This window comes from Mus pahari, chromosome 19 (genome assembly GCF_900095145.1).
Source record: "Mus pahari chromosome 19, PAHARI_EIJ_v1.1, whole genome shotgun sequence".
In the NCBI taxonomy this organism is placed as follows: Eukaryota; Metazoa; Chordata; class Mammalia; order Rodentia; family Muridae; genus Mus; species Mus pahari.
Genome location: NC_034608.1, coordinates 53,333,660 through 53,350,549, shown reverse-complemented (window position 1 = coordinate 53,350,549; position 16,890 = coordinate 53,333,660). Strand labels below are relative to the sequence as shown.

The 16,890-nt window shown below is 46.8% G+C and overlaps 1 protein-coding gene across 2 annotated transcripts in view; it reads left to right on the top strand.

The window, feature by feature from the left end:
- The first annotated feature begins 356 nt into the window (after positions 1 to 356).
- Lonrf1 (LON peptidase N-terminal domain and ring finger 1) overlaps positions 357 to 16,890 on the top strand; it is a 34,902-nt gene continuing 18,368 nt past the window's right edge. For both annotated transcript variants that reach the window (XM_029532252.1, XM_021219480.2), the window contains exons 1-3: positions 357 to 1,068; positions 13,257 to 13,375; positions 15,431 to 15,553. In XM_029532252.1, the coding sequence (XP_029388112.1) occupies positions 372 to 1,068; positions 13,257 to 13,375; positions 15,431 to 15,553 (939 nt within the window). In that variant the 5' untranslated portion in view covers positions 357 to 371. The remainder of the gene's footprint in view (positions 1,069 to 13,256; positions 13,376 to 15,430; positions 15,554 to 16,890) is intronic.

Below are 16,890 nucleotides of genomic sequence, written 5' to 3'. Positions count from 1 at the left end.
AGCCAAGCCCTCCTTGTCACGGAAGCCAATTAGATCCCCGCTGGGGATCATCTGATCTCGCGTCCCTCTCCAGGAGGGGCTCAGAAAGGGCGGGACCGGCCGGCCGGCTCCGGGGGAACAAGGCGGCCGGCCGCGTGTCGGGAGGCAGGGCGCAGAAACCAAGGCCCGCCCCGCTCCGCCTCGCTAAGCCCCGCCCCTCCCCTGCAGGCCCCGCCCCCAGGGGCTCCCCGGGCGCGCGCCGCCCCGCCATGTCCGCGCGCCACGCCCCCCTGCTTGCCGGCCGCGTGCGGAGCCGCGCGCCCCGGAGGTTCCCGGACCGTGGCGGCGGGCGGCGGCGGCGGCGGCGGCGACAGAGCAGCCCTGCGCGGGCCATGTCTTCTCCGGCCGTGGCGAGGGCGTCCCCGGGCGGGAATCGGGAGGCGTCCGGTGGACCGCGGAGCCGGAACGGGCCGTGGGAAGTGGGCGGCGGCGGCGGCGAGCGGTTGGAGCGCGCGGGCGCGGAACCGGGGCGCTGGGAGCTTCTGCTCCGCCGCGGCGAGCTGCTGGCGCTGGGCGGCCACCTGAAGGGAGCGCTGGAGGCGTTCGCCGCTGCGCTGCGCCGCGGGGCCCCGGCCAGGCCCGAACGCCTCGGGTCGCTAGTGGACTGCCTGGTGTTCAGCTACCGGCTCCGCCACGGGCTGCGCTGGAGCGCGGCACCGGCAGCGGGCGCGGCCGGGCTGCTCAGCTGCCTGAGCTGCCGGGGCTTCCTAAGCGAGCCGGTGACCGTGCCGTGCGGCCACAGCTACTGCCGCCGTTGCCTACGGAGGGAGCTGCGCGCCCGCTGCCGCCTGTGCCGGGACCGCCTGCCACCCGCCGCCGCCGCCGCCGCCTCCGAGGGGACCCCGCGGCCGCCGCCCCTGGCCGCCGCCATCGCCGACTTCCGAACAAGCGTCGTGCTCAACCACCTGGCGGAGAAGTGGTTCCCGGGCCAGCGCGAGCGCGCGCGGGCGGCCGGCCGCCTCGGAGAGCTGCTACACGAAGGGCGCTACCGGGAGGCCCTGGCCGCCGCCTGCGACGCCCTGCGAGCAGGTGATGCGGGGCTGCGGTGCGGGGCCCGGCGAGCCGGGATCCCGAGTGTGGGAGGGGGCGGCGCCCCGGGGTGCTTTGGTCACGGTGGGGATCGCCTGGGAGCCGCGAGTGACGCGGTGCGGGGAGGGGCGCGGATGCGAGGTTCCCTCGTGCGCGTGCCCAGCGGGGACCTGGGGCCGCGGAGCTTGGGCGCGGGGTGGGTGGGGGCCTCAGGCTTCCCCTCTGTACTCTGGCCGGGAACCCCAGCCGGGGTGGGGGCGAGCATCCCCGGGCTTGGCGGGGCTCGGGAGGGGGGGATACCTCGTCTACCTTGGTCGTGCACTAAAGTCACCCGGGCAATTAGAAGCCGCGGGAGGGCAGAATTGCATAAGCTGGGTGGGGGGGCGTTGTGTAACGGGTGACGTTCTGTGGGCGTGGCGGGAGCCCGGCGCGGGCACCGGCACCGGGAGGCCCAGCGACGGCCCAGCTCCGAGTTGGTGGCCGGCTGCCCCCGAGGTGGTCACCTCTTCTTACCTGCAGGATCTCTTGCTCCTGGAACCTCCTCCACCTGCCTGCCTGTCTCATAGCCTGCTTCCTTGGACCTTTGTGCGTGCTCCCACGTACCCCTGGTGTTGGTGGAGAAGTAGCCTCCCGTGAGGAGTTTGACTTGCTCACAGTAGACCTGTGAGGGGAAGCTTTGTAGGTCTTTTGTTTATATTTTCTTATCCAAGAAACAGCAGCTTTGTCCCGTCTCCTGCTTAGATCTTAAGATGGCTTTTAAGCTGCGGGGGAGAAAAAAAGGCAAACTTAGTAAAACCGAGAGTTCCTCTTTAGATCCTGGAACATGGTTGTTCTCTACTGGGGAGGGGACCTTATCTAGAAAAGCCTGTAGAGACATCTTCGAATCTCCTACCTCTTGTAGGAGTCCTGTCAGTACGGACATCTGGTGGCCCATCCAAGGATGCTACTAAAGGTTCCTAGGCTCACAGCCGCCTGCCTATGTGAAAGACTGATCAGGTCCAAATGTCAACTTTATCGTAGTTGGTCACCTGGTGTTGGCTATCCTTTGTGTCTGTTGCCTGCCATGAGAAATTACTTATAGGATTAATCCCCCAGGAAATCATTGACATTGGGATTTGAACTGACTTAGGTATTGGATAAGTTAAAAACTTGTAACTGAAATTATTATCTTGACTCTTTCAGTCAGCCTGAGTAAGTGACAGTAGCTTCAGGCATACCCTTAAGATGACAAACCCAGAACACTTCGGAATCCACAGTTCTGCTGGGGGTGACTCTGGATATCTGGGTGAATAAAGTTGAGTGGGGGAGCTGGAACCAACTGACCAGTCATCCAGTATCAGGTTGCGGTCAGACCTTAACGAGGAAGCAGAGACTGGACGGGTGACTTATCAACAGTCACTTGGGTGGTGGCTTGTATGGGCAGCTTAGACCCTCCACTTTCCAACATTCTGTGCCCAGCATTGAGATTCTAGGGTCTACCAGGATATCATCTTGAACAGAAAAAGCTGGGAATGATGAATTCCTTTGTTTCCAAGCTTCACAGACCAAACGTGAGATTTGCCTACAAGCTATGTAAACCACCCCCCTTTTTTTTTTCAGGGCTTGAATGCAAATCTCTCGCCTTTCACTTTATTATGGTATTGGGTTTTTATTTTTCTTCTTTGTAGGCTTGTCAAAAACCAGTAATTCTACACCTGAATATGTATCTCAGTGATACTAAAGTGATAATATTTTTCCCTTGAATTCTTTGTGTGAGATAAAAGGAGAACAGTTATAGAGCCAAACATATTTTAGTTGGTAGAGGGCAATTGTATGTGATTCATAATTTATGGGCATTAATAAGAGTAGGCAGAGAGCTCAGGGGTAGCATGCTTGCCTGGCAATGTTCAGCTTTGTACCCCTAACCTTCCAAACAGGCAACCCACCTCCGTTTGAGTTGCTACTCTCAGAAATCTGTTTGTCCGGTTGTTAAGGTTAAGTTTTGTTTTTTGGGTTTTTTTTTTTTTTTTTTTTTTTGAGTTGGTGAGTTATTATCTATGGAAGCATTTGAAAGGCATTTGTATCATTGCTCAACTACTATAGTTATTAATGGTACTGTCCTTTTTGGTAATGAAAAAAAAAAAACCCTTGCTGTATTTTTTTTTTCATGTTTCTTAGAATGAAACAAATATTATTAGAAAAAAAAAAATCTAGTCTGCAGTTGGCCCCCACACACAACCAAACTTAAACTCGACAGAAAAGGAAAGCCTGGGAACCCTTGCCAACATCAGAATTCCCATTGCGATTACATAAGGGTCTGTTGCATTGAAATATATTTAGATAACATTTAATCCATTGATCTTTTGGTATTAACTCTCAGATGTTTCATAACTTTCTTCTTAGTATTCAAGGAGCTTATGTAAAAGTCTTTTCTGCGTTCTTTATACTGGAGTCTTTTGAACTGATCCCACTGTGGGGTGGAGTCTTTTTATTCTGGATTTTTTTACACTGACCCCTCTCTCCTGTGTACCCCACTCTCCACATGAAGACAGAACGGTGTGGTTGACCATTTGAAGTGGCTTTTTAAAAAAGTCAAAGTGTGTGCGTATTGTGTGTGTGTTTGTGTACATTTTTTAATTTAAATTGTTTAAGGAAGGTTTTTTTTTTTTTTTAGTTTTTTATGTTTTTCATTTATTTACCTTTTTGCTCATGCATACATACATGCCGTGGTGTACATATGGAAGTCAGAGGACACAGTGGGAATGAGAGCCTTCCGTGTCAGACCTGGGAAGAATGGCTTGGCAGCAAATGCCTTTGTCCATCTCACCAGCCCAGACTTTATATTATTAGGCTTATACGTATTAATGGGTCCTACAGAGGTCCTTCAGAAGGACGTTGAGGCCAGAGACGTTTTATAGTTAGTGACAGAGCTCTGCACACTGGGGGCAAACTACCTACCGGAGTCCCAGTACAGCTGTCACCTAGTGTGTGACCTGGGTATGTGGCCTGACCTCTCTGTTCTCTGGTTTCCTTGTCTAAGCCATGAGTGAGGTCTCTCCCCCCCCCCCCCACAGGGCTGCTGTGAGAACTGATTGGGTGAAAACAAGTGAACTGCTTCAGAAGAAGGCCTCACACAGTAAAATTCCCAGAAGACCATAGAGAGGTTTACAACGTAAAAGCTTTGTGCTGGTCAGGCAAATTCGCTGAAACTGAAATCTAAGCCTTGTGGGTTTAAGTTCAGTTCCATTTTCTATATACATTTTGACTAAATAAAGGTTAAACCCTGATTGCAGTTTACACATGCCAGTTAGTAGCATCCTGCTGTATCAGTTGCGGGGGAAGGGGAGCGAGGTTTTAGTTATAAGAAGATTGGTCAAATCAAATACATTCTGAGTATGTTTCAAGAGAATGGAAAGGGTTTTGATAGCTACCGCAATTTAACCAGTTTTAAATGATTGCATTTCAATGTATTTATATACCCTTCTGCATTTAACATTTCTGTACCGTACTGCACAAAGGACTTAGTACTGGCAATTATGTGCTTCTTAGAGTCCACAGGCTGTTTTCATTTCAGTCATCTTCGCTGGCCTGCATAAAACCCTTGACTTGAAAGGCAAGCATTGGCTTTTCTAGTCCATGGACTGCGGGAAAAAGTTCAAGTGTTTCCAACAACTTTTAAGACATAGTCAGGTTAGACCTAAGCAGAAGACAGGTGGCTTGCCTCTGAAAACAGAGTAGATGAAAGCCTTAGCATTAAGGAATATTAACTCTGCTTCTTATTCAACAACTATTTACTGAGTGCCTTTGATAGGTTAGGAACATAGGCTGTATGCTGTGGGACCTGGAAATACAATAAAGAACAAAATATAGTCCTTGTCATTACATAGTTTGTATTACTGGTTTCTTTAATTACAGCACAATAATATTCACTCAAAATATTTTAAAAATGGAATTTATTAATTATTGACTTTTTTTTTTTTTTTNNNACAGGGTTTCTCTGTATAGCCCTGGCTGTCCTGGAACTCACTTTGTAGACCAGGCTGGCCTCGAACTCAGAAATCTGCCTGCCTCTGCCTCCCAAGTGCTGGGATTAAAGGCCTGCGCCACAATTATTGACTTCTAATGAATTGATACTATAGCAGTCATTTAGTTAATGAGGTGCTTGAAAGATCTTTACAATGCCATGTAACTAAAATGTATCTAAAATAGTGTTTTTGTTGTAGAAGATGGAAAAACCTGGTTCTATAAATACCTTCTAAGGGTCCTGTTGTAAATAAGTACTTTCCATATTTTAACTGTCTTTTATTCATCAAAGAATGCAAAGTATACCAAAATATTGTTACTTTAGATTTATAGTTATTTGTACAGTAACTTTTAAAAGGATTTGTTATGTTTTAAATTTGTGTGTATGTACATACATGCATGTGTGTACATGCATGTGTGTGTAAATAATGGTATATATGTATGTATGTATGTATGTATGTATGTATATTTGTCACATGCATGCAAGTGCCTGCAGAAGCCAGAAAGAGGGTGTCAGATACCCTGGAACTGGAGTTACAGACTTGTGAGTTGCCCAGTGTGGGAGCTAGGAATGGAACCCAGGTCCTTTGCCAGTGCAGTAAGTGCTGTTACTTCAAGCCATCTCTCCAGCCTCAAGTACATTTTAGATAACATTGTATCTTTTCCATTTCTTTTACTGCAAGCTGTTTTTTCAGAATTGGAATTGAGTTGCTAGAGAAGATGAGTTACCCTAAGAGCACTCTAAGGTAGGAGGCAGAGAGGCCTCTCTTCAACTTTCCCATTCTCTGACTGTAGCCGATAGCTGTAGTGTCCAGTCTACATTACTGATCCCTAAAGACCTGTCTCACCAGGTCTAAGATTCATGTGGGTAAATGACAAGGTGGGAGACATCCTTGTACCAAGAGTTAACCTGCTGATTTTATTACATTCTGAAAGTGTTGCAGCGTAATCAACAATGTCATTACTACTACTTCAGCACTTTTGTGTCATCCAGTCCCCCCCCTCCCCTGCGCTCTCCATGTGTATATTATTCCCCCCCCTCCCTGGCGCTCTCCATGTGTATATTATTCAGTACTCGCAACAGTTTTAAGGTATGAGTATTTTATAGAAAAGCGTTTTCTAGGTGGGGAACCTGAAAGTCAAAGAGTTAAACTGCCCAAAGAGAATCTGAACCCTTCTCTTGGAATCCGTTGTTTGTGCTGTTAATGTGTCCTCAGATATTTGTACAATCACTAGAAAATCCATTGGCGTTGATTTTCTCCTTACCTGTGGTTACTCAAAAAGTAATAGTAAAGTTTATTTTTTGTTTATCACTGCTTTTTTGATAGTTTAATATATAAATAAGAAAGACAAATAAGTCCATTAATAAGGGCATTTTGTGCATGCATGCACACAATGTAGAAATTAATGGGGAGAGTCTCACATTGCTTAAAAGATACGTCTTCAGCCTGTTTCTTTGTATGTTATGCACATGCCTAAGAGGACTAGCCTGTAGAGCTAGGTGATACTTGAATCTCACAGGATCACTGCCAGAGGCACACATCTCTTCTGACCAAAATGTCAAACCTAATGTGGCATAAGATGCCTAGGGAGGGCTGTCTCTCCTCGTTATTCAGCTTCATGATGCTTTACCTCAAAAGGAGTACCTTGGGTAAAACATTCAGAGTTTTATCTGACTGTGCATTGACATTTTGTTCTCCTTGAAAAAATAATTTTATCAACACGAATTTTAATGCTTAGGTGAGCGTGAAGCATCCGATGGGACTAGTCATGATCACACCTAAATTAACGAAAAACTTCTGAAAGTTTAGAACAAAGTAGCATGTGTGTTCAGTTAGAGCTTAAAAATTGTTAAAGCCTTTTACAGAATGTATACTGTATAATTTATCTATACAAGTAATGAATATGTTTTCTCAAACTACTAATAAATTGAACAACTGAATTTTCTGGTTCTGATGGCCAGAATGTGCATCACCATCTCAAACTATCAAGTTGATTGTTTTCTCCCAGATTCTCCAAAATGATATATTGGCAAGAGATTCCATTCAGTACAATGGATAATATAATTAAAATAATTACTCCATAGTAATTATACAATTACTATAGTATTATACAATTATCTAACCTATATAATTCACCAATCCCAAGCCATCTGAAATTGTTAAAAATTGTGGCACTTTTTCTTGTGTAAATAAACCTTTTCCCCTTTATAAAGCCCACAGGTGGGACTGGGGAAACAAATCAGTACGTACAGTGTTTGCTCCATAAGCCTGGCCACCTGAGTTCAGTCCCGAGCCCCATGGAGAAAGCTGAGCATGTCTGTTTATTCCTGTAAGCCCAAGGCCGGGGAGGAAGAAGGGGACCCCTTGGTGCTTGCCGGCTACACAGTCTGGCTGAATTGGTGATCTTCAGGTTCACTGCGAGATCATTTATAACACATGTACACAGACAGACAGACGTGTTGTTTAAAGCACACATACACAGACTGACAGATGGATGGGTAGAAAGATAGGTAGAGCCCAGCATTGAGACACTATCAATGTAATTAAACTGTAAGCACAATGCCCATGTCAGTATGAAACTCTAAATGTTGATTTTTAAAATTTGTATAAAGAAACGTGGCAACTTGAAAAGCTGTTCTTTACAGATTTTCGAAGATATTTCAGACCATTTTAATCACAGGGCCTGACGTGACCATTTAAATGATGTCCCTGTCATTGTAATACTCCCATTGAAATGACAGGCACGTTTCATCTTTTTTTTTTAATTAAATTTTTTTTTTTTTTTTACACATGACTTCTAAACTCCCTGGGACCTCCAGTCTGTTGAGAGTTAGGTGCATCATCTCTGAATTAACCCAGACCCAGTGGTCCTCTGCTGTATGTGTGTTGGGGGCCTCATATCAGCTGGTGTATGCTGCCTGGTTAGTGATCCAGTGTTTGAGAGATCTCAGGGGTCCAGGTTAATTGAGACTGCTGGTCCTTCTACAGGGTTACCCTCCTCTTCAGCTTCTTTCAGCCTTCCCCTAATTCAACCACAGGGGTGAGCTGCTTCTGTCCATTGGTTGGGTACAAATATCTGCATCTGACTCTTCCAGCTGCTTGTTGGGTCTTTTGGAGTATAGTCATGCTAGGTCCCTTTGTGTGGGTGCTCCATAGCCTCAGTAATAGTGCCAGGCCTTGGGACCTCCCTTTGAGTTGATTCACACTTTGGGCCTGTTAATGGACCTTCTTTTCCTCAGGCTCCTCTCCATTCCCATCCCTGTGATTCTTTCAGACAGGAACAATTATGGGTCAGAGATGTGACTGTGGGATGGCAACCCCCTCCCTCGTTTGATGTCCTGTCTTCCTGATGGAGGTGGGCTCTATACGTTTCCTCTCCTTACTGTCTAAGTCCTCCCTTTGAGTCCTGAGAGTCTCTCACCTCCCAGGTCTCTAGTGCAATCTGGGGGGAGGGTCCCCCTAACTCCCTACCTATCTCCCGAGGTTGCCTGTTTACATTTTTTCTGCTGGCCCTCATGGCTTCAGTCCTTCCCCCCCCCCCCCCCCCAAAACCAGATCAGGTTCCCCTGTCCTCTCCCCTAACTTCCCCCCCACCTCTACTTTCCCTCCCAGACCCCTCCCTCGATCCCTCCCCACTTGTGGTTGCTTTCTTCTCCCTCCCAAGTGGGACTGAGGCATCCTCACTTGGGCCCTTCAGCATGTTGACCTTTCTGAGTTCTGTGGACTGTATCTTAGGTAGGCACTTTGCATCTTTATTACTTTTTTTTCCTTTTTCTTTCCATAGTCATGTCCATGATCACTACTCCCATCTTCATTGAAGAAACCATCTCTGCCTCCTATAGACTCATGCTCACTGGGATACATGCACAGCTGGTTTCCTGACAGTGCTGTTAGAATGGTTATTTGGCACCATGGGGTATTTGAAGACCAGTCAAACTGAAGATCACGTGACTGAACCAATAGTGTGAATCCTGATTGTCCTCATTGTAGATTCCCAAATTCCCATCCTGTGACAGTGGGAGAGCACTTCATCCCTACCTGTCTCGGACGGTTTTCTGGAGAAGGGAATTGTCTGAATTCTTAGTGACAGTGGAGACATGTAACCCGTTGTCCATCGCTGAGGGGACAGCTGCAGAGAAGCTCATCTGTCACTAGCTTTCTGGATGCCCACAGTATACCACTTGCCTTGCTGCCACCTCCACCCCAATCTGCCCCTCCTCCCCCCCAGGATAGAGCTTGCAGACAGTATATCGATTCTGGTTTTTGATGGTATAGATGCTCACTTAGATGGTAAGGCAGGAGGTTCTTACTGTATCATGCAGGCTAACCTTGAACTCATTTTGTGCAGACTGGCCTCAAGTTCTCCATCCTCCCTCAACCCACCCACATGTTAAAGTCACAGGGCGCACCATTTAAATATCCAGCTTAATTCCTAAGTTTCTTTATTTTTTTTAATTTCTCAGTATACATTTTAGAACCTTTGCAGCATGGCAGAAAGCAAAATCTTTAAGATGGGTTAAAGAAGCAGCTTTAAGATTCCCGCCAACGCTGTGGATCTCTGCAGATTGACACACTGATGGGGGAACCGTGGCTGGAGAAGGCCTTCAGCCCACAATGTGCACAAGCAGCTCCCCTAGATGACAGCAGTACCCCAGAGCAAGAGGAAATGAGAACTTGACTGGGGAGTTCGGATGGGTCAGGGTTTAGTGTTTCCCTGAGATCGCAAAACACTGTCAGAGTCAGGAGAAAATGATGGAAACAGCATTTGTCCCAAAATGTAGCTGCGTTCAGGTGCTGTGCACATAGTGAAGGACACGGTCGGCATAGCACAGGACACCTACGCATCCAGCGTGCCTAGGTTCAGAACGCTCTCATTACTAGCAGCCTCGAAGTGAAGAGCAAGTGCTCTGGGTTTGGAATCTTGCGTCTGTCTTTATCAGCCTGGCCAAGCTGCATGTATTGTACCTAGAGCAGAGGTTCTCAACCTGCCTAATTCTTGGCCCCTTTAATACAGTTTTTTCACATTGTGGTCATCCCCGACCATAAAGTTATTTCGTCGCTACTTCATAATTGTAATTTTGCTACAGTTATGAATCATAACATAACTGATACGTGACCCAATGCTTGAGAACTGCTGATGTAGAGTCATGGGTCACAAGCAGTCTAACACTAACTTTATCTCGTGAGCTTTTTTCACTTTTTTTTTCTTCCCCTGAGACAGCATTTCTCTGTGTAACCCTGGCTGTCCTGGAACTCACTTTGTAGACCAGGGTGGCATCGAACTCAGAACTCCACCTGTCTCTGCCTCTGCCTCCAAAGTGCTGGGATTAAAGGCACACGCCACCACTGCCTGGCTACTTTTTCACTTTTTTTATTTTGACAGGAGTCTCACTAAGTTGCCTAGGCAAGCCTTGAACTTGAGATCTTCCTGCTTCTCCCCCTTGTAGCTGAGGTCACAGACCTGAGCCACCAGTCCCAGCATTATAAAAAGGCATGGGACGGTGCCTTACCAGGTAAAGTGTAAGCAGAGGACCTGAGTTTGAATCTCTAGTAGAACACTCAAAGCTAGGTGTGGTAGCATGTGTCTGTGTTCATAGCATCTCCATAGTGAGATGAGAAGGGAAATGAAAACCTTAAGAAGCCGAGTGGCCAGCCAGCGTGGCATACGCAACAAACCATGAGGGAGACCCTGTCCTTAGGTAGAGGCTGAGGACTTGATGGCCAAGGTGACCTCTGACCTCCACACGGGCGCTGTGGCATGCACACACTTCTACTACTGCACGGGATTCTTTTCTCAAAGTTTTAATAACTCTGTAGTCATGGTGAAGTGAAGGCTATTTGTCACCTGCCTCAGGTGACAGTGAGTCCAGCTTCACACACACACACTGTTGATGCGAACGGCACCCTGGATCAAGGCAGGCTCCAGTGAGAAGCATCCTGTGAGGATGAAGGCGAGATGAGTCGTGTGGGATGGGGAAGTCACCAGAGTAGAAGAGGGCTACGTAAGGGCTAGAGTGAGAAGGAAGGAAGATGGGCAGGGGGAGGAGTCATGGCACTGAGTGGCATCTACAGAGCGGGCATTGGGAAGAAGTGGGGCTGCCAGAGGCAGAGCTTCAGTATCACCTGTCTTGTAGATGGTAAAAACAGGCTAGTGGCAGGAGAGAGCCAGCCTCCGTGACAGGACTGAGAGTTTAGAAGCCTAACTTTAGGGCCACTGGCAGGGCAGTTGGGAAAGAAGAGAATTGGCCACGCTCGGGGTGACTGTGATTTGGGACATCAGCGGTGTAAATGTGAAAGGACTTCAAGAGGAAGAACAAGCTGACATGAGGGTAGCCACAGTGGGCTGATGGGAATGTGGTTGTGATGTTAGGGTGAAAATTCAAAACTTGAGGGTACAGATCCTAGCGGTAAGTAATGGCAGAGAATTATATCTGTGCCTGGTCCGTGGGCAGGGGGTGGGGTGCAGGAAACAGCAATCAGATCACAAAGTTAAGGTCCTCTGTACTTTTTAATTGGGGTGAGGAGAGTGGGTCAGGTCTCACCATGTAGTCCTAGAATTTCCTGGGCAGACCTGAGTGGCCTCTAATTCAGGATCTTCCAGACTCCTGACTGTTGGGGTGACGGTTGCATACCCCTCCCCCCCCCCCGTGCCAGGCTATAAGAACTGCAGCGACTACTCTCTGTATGGTTAGCCCAAAGCATGGCATCTCAGCATTTCACTTTTCACCAAAGTACATGGTGTGCCAGGCACGTGCTGGGTGCGGTGGACACCTGCAGCCGCCATGAGCTGAGGCACCTCCTCAACGGCACAGGCGGTAAAGCCCTTTTGATTACTCCAGGGTCCCCAAGTCAGGTGCAGTGCAGTGCAGGCAGTCCATCACTGTTGACTTTCGGGTGGCTGTTTTCAGTCAGCTATCTTGAAAGTTTCTGTGGAGAGGAAACGTTCCATATGTCTGGTTACTCAAGGGGCCTGAGGTGGTGCGCTTGGCTCCTTTGTATGACTAAGAATAGGGGTGGGTGGGTGGGTGGGTGGGGTGAGCCTCATCTCTTCAGAAGCCATGGCAGTGTAGTGTGGACTCACTGGTGATGTCACTGGTTTCCAGCGGAGTCCATTAACATTTGACCCTCAAGGAGCTGGGCAGGAGTTTTAAAATTAGCTCTGTCTTCCGGGCACACCTGCTCTCAGCCCAAGTGTACCCATGTTTTAGTGGCTCGCTTTGGGGGGTGAGGGGGTGAGGGGGGGGAGCAGCTGAGTGTTTGTAGAGAAGCTATGGCCCCTTCCCTACCTTTATCAGAGTGAGGAAAGGTTCTTCCTGACTTATAGTGGTGTGTATTTATGCATGGTGACCAGGAGTCATGGCATTGGAGGCTCCGTGGTGGTGGCCAGCTAGGGCCACCTGCTCTATCCACGACCCCAGCCAGGAAGCACCTCTATCGGGAAGTAGGTTGTTGGGTTCTAAGCCTCTAGCCGCGCCCTGGGTTTTCAGCAGTATCCACCATCTGGACCCCGTGTGTAAAACTTTCCCCGGCCTCCCCAAACCGTGCCAGCAGCCAGAGCCCAAGTGTTGACAGGGCCGGGAGGGAGCCGTTTCACATTCCAGTGCTAGCAGGTGGGTAGGCAGATCTGAGTGTGCGTCCTATGCCAAGCATGGCGAGAACATGCTGTAAACATGTGAAATGAGAAGAAACCTTCTAAGGGGTCCAAGAACAGAGCGGGCTGAGCTTCTGCAGGGAACTCCCTCCTGGTGGGTCCCGCCTCACCAAGGCAGCTGGAAGCCCCCCGAGCTGTGATGTACTTCCTGGGCCAGGCGCCTAGATGGCAGAGCCTTCACCGCTCGCTTTTGGACAGTGTTGGTGCGTACACTCAGTCCCCTACTGATGCCGCTTCCCGCTCCTGTAAAGTCAGGTTAGATTGAAAGGCGCTCGAAGGCAGGCACGCAGTAAGGGAACCTGAGCTACGGATCCAGACTGTTTTCTAGGAACTCTTAAATTCTTAAATTTTCCATTCAAGTATTGACATATGAAGTGTGTTGCATGAATGCTGTACTTGGTCTATAAGCTTTCATTCGGCAGTTTTTGACTTTGGAATCACAAGCCTTTTCTTAAGCTAGTATGACAGTATTTTGCAAATTATTATAGTCTTCTTTCTAAAATAACAGTATCCCTGTGAAATGCTTATTTCAGAGCCCAGTGACCTGACTCTCAAGATCTACAGAGCGGAGTCCTACGCCGGCCTGCAGGAGTTTAAAGCAGCCCTAGAGGATCTGAACGCAGTTCTCTTTCAGCTTCCCAACTGGCCTGAGGTAAAAAAACGGATGTTCTCATTCATGTAACAGCTGTAAGGAGCTTCAGTTACAGCTGCAGGTCTTAACAGAGGAGATGGTTGGCTTCTGATGAAATCCGTATTTCAGAGCTAAGTCAGTGACATTATGTTTACCCCACAAGCTTCAAGGCACGAGTTCAAGTCTCAGAACGCCCGTGAAAGCCAGGTGTCCTGGTACAGGTTTGCAGTCCCAGGGCCAGGAAGACAGCCAGGTAGAGCCCTGCAGCTCATGAGGCGGGATCTGAAGAACGGGGCCAGAGGGTTGGCCTATGGTCTCCATGCACACCTGCCTACACATGAGCACACATACACACAAAAGAGAAGCATTTTTGCAAAGAAATCTGTAGCTTCCTGGAAGTGTAGGTAAGATGAGTGATTTTCTTTTTCTGCAGCATAATATTTTTGTTGATTACTTGAGAATTTCACCTAATGCATCCCCGTCACACTCACTTCCCAGTTCTCCCTGGTCCAACCCCACCCCATACTTGAGACTTCCCCCAAAGGGGGATAAATTAAGCAAATTTTATTATCAGAAAAAAATTTGATTGTAGGGGGAAAAAAACCCCGAATCTTTGTTTCCTAAGAACAAACAATTCATGACACAGAAAAAAAATAACATAAATTTTTAAATAAAAATTTCAACTTGATGTATTGTAAAGATAGATTCAGACTGGATTTACCAAATGTGTTTGGTAATAAAAAGCATAGTCCTTGAAGCTGGGAGATGCTGAGAGGTAGCAGAGTTCCACTGAGGTGACTGGATAGTAGGTTTGTACAGAAGTTGGCCTTGCCTAAGTGGTTTACACACACGCACACACACACACAGAGGCTGACTTCAAACTCACAGAGATCTACCTGCTTCTGCTTCCTGAGTGCTAGGATTAAAGGTGTGCACTATCACCACCCAGCTTGAATTGTTGATGAAACAAGGAATTTTATTCACAGATGGTTTTTCAATGTGATATATATATATATATATATATATATATATATATCACATATAAATACACATACATATATATACACATACATATATATGTATTATCACATATATATACATATATGTATATATCATATACAAATACACACATATATATGTATGCATGTTTATATATGGAGAGAGTGAGCAAGAGACAGTAAATTGGAACTGAGGACAGTAATTATAACCACAGAATCTAGCTAATTGACTGCTTTGATCCCCTTACATGCTAGATAATATAAACACTGTATTTTAGCCTGAATATATATAACCTACCGTAGTTGGAGTTGTTGAATTATTTACATATACAGGTTAGACATATTTGAAAACTGCTACTCAATTTTCATTTGCTAAGAACTAGAAGATAATGACTTAAATTTTACCTAGGTTATTTGTCACTAATAGTTACAAGGTAATTATTTAAATTTTACTGCAGTTATTTATCACTGGGAATGGTCTGTTCAATGAATTAAAAGAAGTCACTCATAGTTTAAATGTTAATATCATTCATCCTGATTTTAAGATGAGATATTTACATTATTTTTAAAACATACTTTTGAAGCATCTTAAAGTCAGTAAATACAGATGTTATTTGATGTTTTTCTCAACTGTCATTATATGAGTAAACTTTAAATTGGCAATTTGGGAAGTTTAGCAGGTAAGATTACTTGCTGCTTTTCCAGAGGACATGAGTTTAGTTTTCTGCACCCAAAGAGGGCAGCTCATAGTCACCTGTTAACTCCAGTTCCTGGGCATCCAGACATACTCTTTTGGTCCTCTTGGGCACCTCATGCGTGCGCACATGTGTGCACATACAAACACACATACACACAAAGTGTTTAAATCAGTAACTTCTCAATTGAAGATCGTTTTGTGGGCCTCAGTTTCCCCATGTGGAGTACGTCTTTGGACTTTGGAGTAGCAGATAGGTTTTTCACGTATGTGCTCCTTCTCAGGGTCGCTCAGTTGCAGAATCAGCACATGGAAAACCCTTTCTTTCCTTGGTGGTTGGGGAAACAGTTCTGTGTATGAAGTTGTGTGTGTGCTTTGTTGAAGGTCTACTTCAGGAAGGGGAAGGTCCTCCAGGATGCTGGGTTCCTAGGCGATGCCTTACAGCTCTTCCTTCAGTGCTTAGCCCTCGATGAAGACTTCGCGCCCGCCAAGCTACAAGTAGAAAAGGTACTGCGTTACCCGTGCCATTGTCCAAGGCAGAGACCCTTGGGGTCTTAAAAAAAGTAAGACAAGGAACATGAGAAAGGATTTTTATCTGAGGAGCTACTTAACAATTAAGTTCTTATCTTTAATATATTGAATTCTGGTTTTTTTTTTTCTTTTTCTTTTTTCTTTTGTCTTTTTGATTTTTTGAGACAGGGTTTCTCTGTGTAGTCCCGGCTGTCCTTGAACTCAGTCAATAGACCAGGCTGGCCTTGAACTCAGAGATCTGCCTGCCTCTGCCTCCTGAGTGTTGGGATTAAAGGCATGCGCCACCACCACTTGGCTTGAATTCTTGATGTAACCAAAACATTTCATTTATATATATTTCAATGTAGTATTTGTGGTTAATTAATGCAAATGGTTCCAAACATAGGCTAAACATTCCCAATTTGAAAATCAAAACTCTGAAATTTTGGGGATGGCTTGCCATGCCGTGTGTGAAAAGATTCATTCCTGACCTTATATGACTGACAGGACGTAGTCAAAACACAAAGTAGAAGAGCACTAATAACATGGGATCAAACATGATATAAAACATGACATAAAGCTACCTTCAGTTTATGGGTATAAGATATACCTGAGACAGATTCTGTATTTATTCTTGTATCCTGTTCCCAAGATAACTATCTATAAACACTCCAAAATTAAAATGACCCCTTAGAAAGGCTTGTTCAGTCAGAACCAAGCTGATAGTCCCTATTGAAAGTGCTTTCTTATACCACACTCAGGAATCTCTTTGAGTGAGAAAAGAAAGAAAAGGAAAGGCCGAGGATGCTCCTAGGTAGGGTGGAGGAGAAAGTTTATTGTAGGTATGTGGAGGGTCAGACTAGACATAGCTGGGCTATGTGGGAGAATGGGGGGTGGGGAGGGGAATGGGGAGGGAGACCAGGGAGCCACATAGAGCTGCTAGGAAGCCAAAGATACAGAAGGGGCTGGTAACCAAATGACTAGATTATCTAGGAAAGGAGCAGAGGTTAGAGAGAGAAGTGCAGCCCAGCCCCTGGGCTAGAGAGTTCAGGGTAGAGGCAGGGTACGCCAGCCATCCCCTGGAGCAGGTAGGAACTGAGAGATGCTGGGAGAACCTGGAGGCCAGGTCTGAGTTGATGGTAAATAGACTCCTCCCTTTGCTGTTTGTCCACTTGGAGACTTAGCCCTCTGGTCCTGCCATTGCCTCTCATTCAGACCCTTCACCTTTATTCCTTCCTTCCTTCCTTCCTTCCTCCCTTCCTTCCTCCTTCCTTCCTTCCTCCTTCCTCCCTTCCTTCCTTCCTTCCTTCCTCTCTTCCTTCCTTCCTTTCTCC